General features: G+C 30.8%; 1 protein-coding gene and 1 long non-coding RNA gene across 7 annotated transcripts; both read right to left on the bottom strand.

Moving 5' to 3' along the window:
* Window positions 1-505: 505 nt before the first annotated feature.
* LOC128126215 (uncharacterized) lies at window positions 506-1546 on the bottom strand. The gene is made up of 3 exons (XR_008223983.1): window positions 932-1546; window positions 777-848; window positions 506-688 (listed from the first exon to the last, which is right to left on the bottom strand). It is a non-coding gene; the product is annotated as an uncharacterized LOC128126215 (long non-coding RNA).
* A 2226-nt stretch (window positions 1547-3772) lies between these two features.
* On the bottom strand, window positions 3773-6457 carry LOC128126421 (uncharacterized). Of its 6 annotated transcripts, none has more exons than XR_008224304.1 (3): window positions 6183-6457; window positions 5311-5406; window positions 3773-4584 (listed from the first exon to the last, which is right to left on the bottom strand). XR_008224304.1 is itself a non-coding variant. In XM_052764258.1 (3 exons), exons 1-3 carry the CDS (start codon window positions 6213-6215, stop codon window positions 3939-3941), a joined length of 330 nt encoding a protein of 109 aa, XP_052620218.1. In that variant the 5' UTR covers window positions 6216-6307; the 3' UTR covers window positions 3773-3938. The 6 variants fall into 6 exon arrangements, 1 of the variants encoding a protein (XP_052620218.1); XR_008224305.1 differs by having other exon boundaries at window positions 3773-4515; window positions 5268-5406; window positions 6183-6448; XR_008224306.1 differs by having other exon boundaries at window positions 3773-4139; window positions 4499-5406; window positions 6183-6428.
* Window positions 6458-7287: the final 830 nt, after the last annotated feature.

Genomic DNA, 7287 nt, shown 5'->3' with positions numbered 1-7287 from the left:
TCCAAATGTAACCATTTCATAGTCAAAGTTTTAATTCATAGTCCTGTATTTATTTATATAAATAGATGTTTAAGATCTAAAAACCAAACACCCAAATCACCTAAACAAAACGAACTCCAATTATTAGAAATGTTGTCGAATGCAGCAAGTTCTTCGAATGAAGTACCTGGTTCCAATTCTGAAAGGCCATGGACGACAAACGAGGTGTTAGTTCTTACACGATGCTGGCTAAGTGTTAAGGATGGTGTATCGTTACTTGCTCCCCCGCATTGCCTAATTGGTGATGAATGGACTCGCATAACATCTTTGTTTAACCATGAGATGGGAGAAGGACAACAAAGAGAAAAATCAGATTTTGTTACTAAGTGGATGGATGTAAAGGAAGAAGTGACATGGTTCAATCGAGCATGTAATTATGCGAAAAGTAACAATGTTCGTTATCGGAACGAAGAAGAGTTCTTGGAAGTTGTTACAGATTTTTACATCTGTGAGCATGACGGCAGAGTTCTTGGAAGTTGTTACAGATTCTTGGAAGTTGTTACAGATTGTTACAGATGTTTCAATCTACTAAAAACAAAATATAAATTAATGTAAGTATAAGAACCTCTTTAACTTCACTATAATCATTTACATCAAACATATCATCATCAAATTTGTTCCCCGCATAGTCATTCCTCTCCTCCAACACCTACATTAAAAATAAAACTTTATACTTAATAACGAAAGACACATTAAAAAGTAATTATTAAAATCGTAAAGGTAATATCTATAACAACCTTGTCGTCTTCAATATCACCAAAAATATTTTCAGTTGTATTGTTTTTATTCATCACTTCATCTTGTACAACCTATATTTTCAAATATAAAATATGAACACAGGTATTCATATATGTTAAAAAAATTTAAAAAAATAATGTAGCGTGTAACTAACATGTTCATCATATTTTCTTTGTGACACTATAGGATCATCAAAAGTAATGTCATTCCAAAATTGTTTAGTATTCACTTCTTCAACAAAAACCTCCGTAGGTTGTCAGTTCATAAACACATGCTGCTCCAGTGCATGTAGCCGTTTCAACACCTCGTCTAGGTTGTGTTTCCCACTGCCCCTACCTCTACAATGAGAGCGACCACTGGACGACATACAAGACGAAGATTCGTCTTGTCTCCTAAAATGGTCCCGTACTGGGGATGGAACTGGTTTCCCTTCATCATATACATACTCTTGAAATGACATATAATAACAAGATGTCATCTCACCATCACTCGGTGACATGTTTTGTCTTGGTGTTAGCTCCTCCTAAAAAATCAAACATATTAAAAATGCATATAAAAGTATAATAATCAAGTTTATTAATAATAAACGAAAAATTTATAAACCTGTATCTTTGAAAAAATCTTGTTCACGTCAACCCATTTCAATTTTTTTGTTCCACTCCATCGTTTCATCCGAGGCATGTCTTTATTTTTTCTCAATACACATCCACATGCACGAACAACCGGAATCATCTTATATATCCATATCTATAATTTTTTATAATTACAGTTATAAAAGTTAAAATTAAAATAAAAAACATAACAATAAAACAATTTAAATATAAGAAAATTTTTATACCCTTATTCGAGCTGTAAATCCTGAGACGGAGTACTTTAAAGTTTGACGACGCTCAGGAAGTGATAAATAATTATTTATTTTGCTCCATGTATCCTCAAGGTCGACATAAGTAAAATCCCAAAGATAGCTACCCCAAGCGAAACTAACAAAACAAAAAAACAAAATTGGTTTTTATATAAATTATAACTTTAATAAAATAAAACTTTTAACGTAAACAAAATATACATGATCCAGAGATCCAAATTCTCAGCAAAAAAAAAAACCAATCTTGTGGCACCCGATCATTAATTTCTTTTCCCAAAAAACCTTCACACAAAATGTATATCAAACATACTCTAACTGCATCAACGTCGTCAACTTCTAAGAATGTTCGACTTAAAATTAAACGTTTCAGGTCGCCGATTTTCACCGAACTATTGGTAGGATCCGGAAATAGCCGCTCACGCAATAAACATCTTTTTTTACTAGTTAATAATTTTTCCGACGCTTTTTCCCAATGTTTTTTGGATACTCCCCAAAATTGAAGCCGGTTATCAAACAAAACTCTTCCGGCCCATAAACCATTTTCGTATTGCCTACTCTAAAATATAATCGTTTTATTCCATCTGGAGATAAAACAGGGTCCGGCCGGATCTGATGAAGGAACATTTTATGGAACAACAATGCGTCCCCTTGTAAACGAGGGACATCCATAAAATAACCAAATACAGTATCTCTAAAAATGGCACGTCTGACATCATCTAAAACTTCAAATACTTCCCATATATTACCGTCCGAGCCTTTTAAGTTCACAATTGCTTTCATATTGATAAAACTAAAATCATGCTGCAAAAAAAAACACAAAAACAAATTAGAGAACTAAAAAATATTTTGTTTTTAAAATATATGATTATGAACTGATATAATAAGTACATAAACAATAATAATGTTAGTAATGCAAATACAAATTCTCAATTAATAATTTATATATTTACGATAAATAAACAATAACAAACACATATATAAACAATTTTCCAAGTTATACAACAAATATATTTACGATAAAAAACAATATCATACATAATTATATAAACATTTTATTAAACAAATTTTCAACTTAAACGACAAATATATAAACAATTTTTATCTTTCTAATTATATAAACTAACATTTTATAACCATATAAACAAACAATTTTTCAAATAAAACGAAAACCAAATTAACAATTTTGCAAGTTATACGACAAATATATACAAATTTTCAACTTATACGACAAATACAAACAATTTCTAACAATATATATACGACAAATTTTCAACTTATACAAATGTTATACTTATACGACAAATATATATATATATATATATATATATATATATATATATATATATATATATATATATATATATACAAACGACTATTTTGCACATACTATAATTTAACTATTTTTCACTTTATATAAACAATTATACGATAAGAATATACAAGTTTTCAAGTTATACAAGTAAACAAACAACAAAAATAACAAATTGTAAACATTATTCTAATAATTTATTTAACTAATAATTTTAAAAAATAAGCATATTCTAACCATTTTATTAAATTTAAACCACAAGATGCACACTCTACGCGGTCTCTATTTGTACATTCAAACAACCACTAACAAAATAGCATTTAAAGTTCAAGTATACTAAAGAAATATTAAAACTATCAAACACAACAAAATTACCCTTTCACAAACTTTATAATTTCTATTTTTTTTACACTAAATAATACAATAAATGATAAAATAATAAAGAGTTAAAACATTAAAAGAGTTCAAATCTAACCATATTTGCGGGATTGTTGACATAATCCTCCATTTTCTTCAAAAACTAGCCAAAATTGCGAGAATAACCCACAGATAGAGAGAGTTTTTGTGTAGAGAATGGTAAAAAATGGAGAAAAAAAAAACATTTATATAGTCAAAACTAGGGGAAATCGCAGATGGAATACTCATTTCACAGATGGAATGATCATTTCGCAGATGGGGCAATTCCATCTGGGAAATTGAGGGCTATTTTTGCAATTTCGATTTTTTTTTTTGCTATTTTTGTAATGTAATTAGTATAAATGGTTATTTTTGTCATTTTCTCTTAATATAAATCTACATTTAATATAAATCTACGTTTCACATAATTACACAAATTTTCAATTGATAAATTTATAATGCTATATATAGAACAATATAACTGTACCAAAGGTTTTAACAGTAACAAATTGAGGATTTCCAGATGGTGTAAAATTGTCAGTTGAGGTTAGGTCAAATAATCTTGAACATGATGATAATGAAGATGTGAGATGTTTAAACGTCTTGATAGTTTAGAGTGGTTTCTATCACATCAATGCAATTTCCAATTGATCTTCCACGTGTCATGGCCTCCACTAACGCTAATCTAGCTTCACTATGATGATGCAATATCACGAGCGTGTTCAGTACACTCCATCTGATCAGAGCATCTGCTTCATCTTCAGTGAATTGCAACCATTTAAGCACCATGCCCAACTATTATTGTATTATAAATGAAATCAGACCATGATACAAAAATTTTAAATTTTTTTCCTACTTAAAAAATGTCGAATAAGGTGGGATACACACTCGCCCTCGGTCTCTCGTCTGTTCAAAAGACGTGAGTGCCCTTCTCGATCTCTTGTTTATAAAATGGAGTTTGGTGTGATGGTGTCCATTGTGACAAAAATTATAATTTCTTGCCTTCTAAAAAATGTCAAAATGTCAAAATGTCAAATAATATACACACGCTCTCAGTCGCCCGTGGGTGAAAAAGACATGAATGCCCTTCTCGATCTTTTGTAAGTAATTTTTTGTCCCACCCGAAAAGGTGGAATAACGTGGGAGGGACTCACAAGGCTTGAGCTCTCATCTGTGCAAAAGACATAAAAGCGCTGCTCATCCTCATCGTCGAAAATAGACTTAGAAAGTTTGTCTAGTCCTCTCATTTTTTCCCACTTTGTCTAATTGTAGGATTATATTTTTTGTTTTTTCCGGATTAAACCTTAACTTTATTTTTTTTCCTTGAAAAAAACCTTGCATTTTTTCATTTTTTTCCGATCTGGCTCTTTAGTCATTTTTGCCCAAAAAAACTTAAAAATGTGAGGGCTTTTTCGAGAAAAACTAAAAAAATTAAGGGTTTATTGGGAAACGGTTAGAAGGTTGAGGGTCTTTTTGGAACAAAAAGACAAAGTTTAGGGTTTTTTTGGAAAAAATGAAAAAAAATACAAGGTCATTTTCAAGGGAAAAAAATAAAGATGAGGTTTAATCCCAAAAAAATAGAAAATATAAGGGTGCGTTTGGTTGTGGAAAATTTTTTAAGAAACCTAGAAAGTTTTCCAAGGAAAACGGAAATTTTGAAAATGCGTTCGGTTTATTCAATTTTCCAAAATTTTCTAAGAAAATGAAAATTTTCATTTTTCCAAATGGTATGTAAATTAGAAAAATAATTTTTACAATTTTCCAAAATTTTCTAAATTTCTAAGATGGAAAATGAAAACTCCACCGTTTCCAACCAAACGTTTTTTCTAAAACTTTTATTGAAAATCGAAAATAAAAACCCAACTCTATTTTTTGAAAACATTTTCTTGGAAAATGAAAACAGTTTTCCACAACCAAACGCACCCTAAGCTCTTCTATAAGATGAGATGAAACATGAAGAACACACTTTCTCCACGTCACCGTGATGTCCTTTTGAGTATCCATACGTAAGATACTCTGCTACTAAGCCTCCAACAATCACACATAAGAACTTGCTTAATACCTAAGGAAAATCAAACCGATCAATATAAGTCACATGATGAAATTAAAAAAGCACAATAGAAGTAGAGAAGAAAAGTAGGCCATGTTTGTTCAATAAGTAAGAACACCATGGCCTTGAACTGCATTTAGTGTGTATTGGACCGAGACTCATGTAGATGGGACAAAAAGTGCAATTTTTTGTCCTACCTAAAAGAATACAACAAGGTGGGATGTCCCACTTATTGTTGGTGGTTTGGGGGTCATATTTAGGTTCGTGGGTTCGTGAGTTCGTGGGTCAGATTCCATAAATAAAACTTATAATCAAATATAAATAAATTATTGATGCAAACATATCTGAATTCATAGAAACATGTACAAACTAAAACATTAATACAAACGCTAAACGACAAACATGTTGCACATGTCAAATGGTCAATGGCATCATATCCTAGTGTATAAACTGAATAATACTTAAGTCCTGATACATTTAAAAAATATATAATTTTTTTATTAAAATTCTAAACGGGTTGGCGGGTCAACCTGTATATTTTTTGAGAAACTCATATATGACCTGTCTAATAAACGGGTTGGCGGGTTGAAAAACTCAACCCAAACCCATTTATTCGGTATCGTGTCACGGGTCGTGTCGAGAACTGCCAGGCCTATCTATTGTATGTACAAAAGACATGAATGACCTCATCATCCTCATTAAGAAAACTATGTTTTGCCGAAAATGTAAAGGGAACTATTTCACAACAAAAAGAACATCAAGATAAAAAAAATAAATAAATAACTCACCGTGGAAGACAACTTGCGTTTATTGTCCTGCATGAATTATAAAACATGGCGTGTTAGAGCTTTGTATCAAACTTTAAGCTAAAGTTGTTACAAGGGACAACACTAGACTGAATCGGAGGGCATTTACGTCTTTTGCACAGACAGAGAGTAAAAGCAAGTCCTTGTCCCACCTTTTTAGATGGGATAAAAAGATGCACCTTTTGTCCCACAGTGCACCTTTTTGTCCCACAGTCAAACACAGTACAACATGTTCCGTCATGTCATGTGTAGTCAATGAGGCCCACTATGATGTTCAAGCATTAAAGAGAATTAGAAGAAGAACAATATTCAATCATTTAGTTTGCTAGCTTTTAACCATGTTTAGTTTAGTTAGTTTAGTTATCTTTATTTTATGCATGTTTCTGCTTTGATCATGCGCTAATTACCCTATACTTTTGTTTGGTGAAGATGAACTCATAACCTATGTGTTGATTTTAAATTTATAGATATTTTATGTTGATTTTACTAGTGTTTGACAAGTCACAATCCTTGCATGTTGAAGTTATATCTTATATTGCTTATCATACAAGTTTTGTGTAGTAGATGATCATTCTAATTGTATGAATTTGTTATCTAGTTGTTTATGAACATTAAATAATTAGATCTAGTGATTGAACAAATCCTAGAATTAGGTGAATAAAAGTTATCACTTTGACTGTGTTAGAGAGCATAATTAATCATTAATTTGTGTTTGTTTTGCTTATCTTGATCTAGGATAGGTAATTCATAGATTTGTCATTCATAGTCCAATTCATGCTTATATCAATTTTGTGTTTAACTTCTTCTTGATCATTGCATGTTAATTCATAAATTGGCAAAACCAGGTATCGGAACATGATAACTAGTAACTTAATGAATTGGTAATCACTATAAGTTATCCACTAGAAATCAACCATAAGAGAGGGGATTTCAGAACTAAATAGGAGTACTCTTTATATTTGAATTAAAAATCGTTTTCTTTGCTTGCTTAGTTTTAATACTTATTTAACTGATAGTTTAAATTAAGTTGCTGAACTTGCAAAATCAGTAAAAAAAAATCATAGTTAATTGTTTTTTCTTAGATTAA

The sequence above is a fragment of the Lactuca sativa genome, chromosome 5, assembly GCF_002870075.4.
Source record: "Lactuca sativa cultivar Salinas chromosome 5, Lsat_Salinas_v11, whole genome shotgun sequence".
Taxonomy (NCBI): domain Eukaryota; kingdom Viridiplantae; phylum Streptophyta; class Magnoliopsida; order Asterales; family Asteraceae; genus Lactuca; species Lactuca sativa.
The sequence above is the reverse complement of the archived record's forward strand: the minus strand, read 5'-3'. Positions and strand labels throughout refer to the sequence as shown.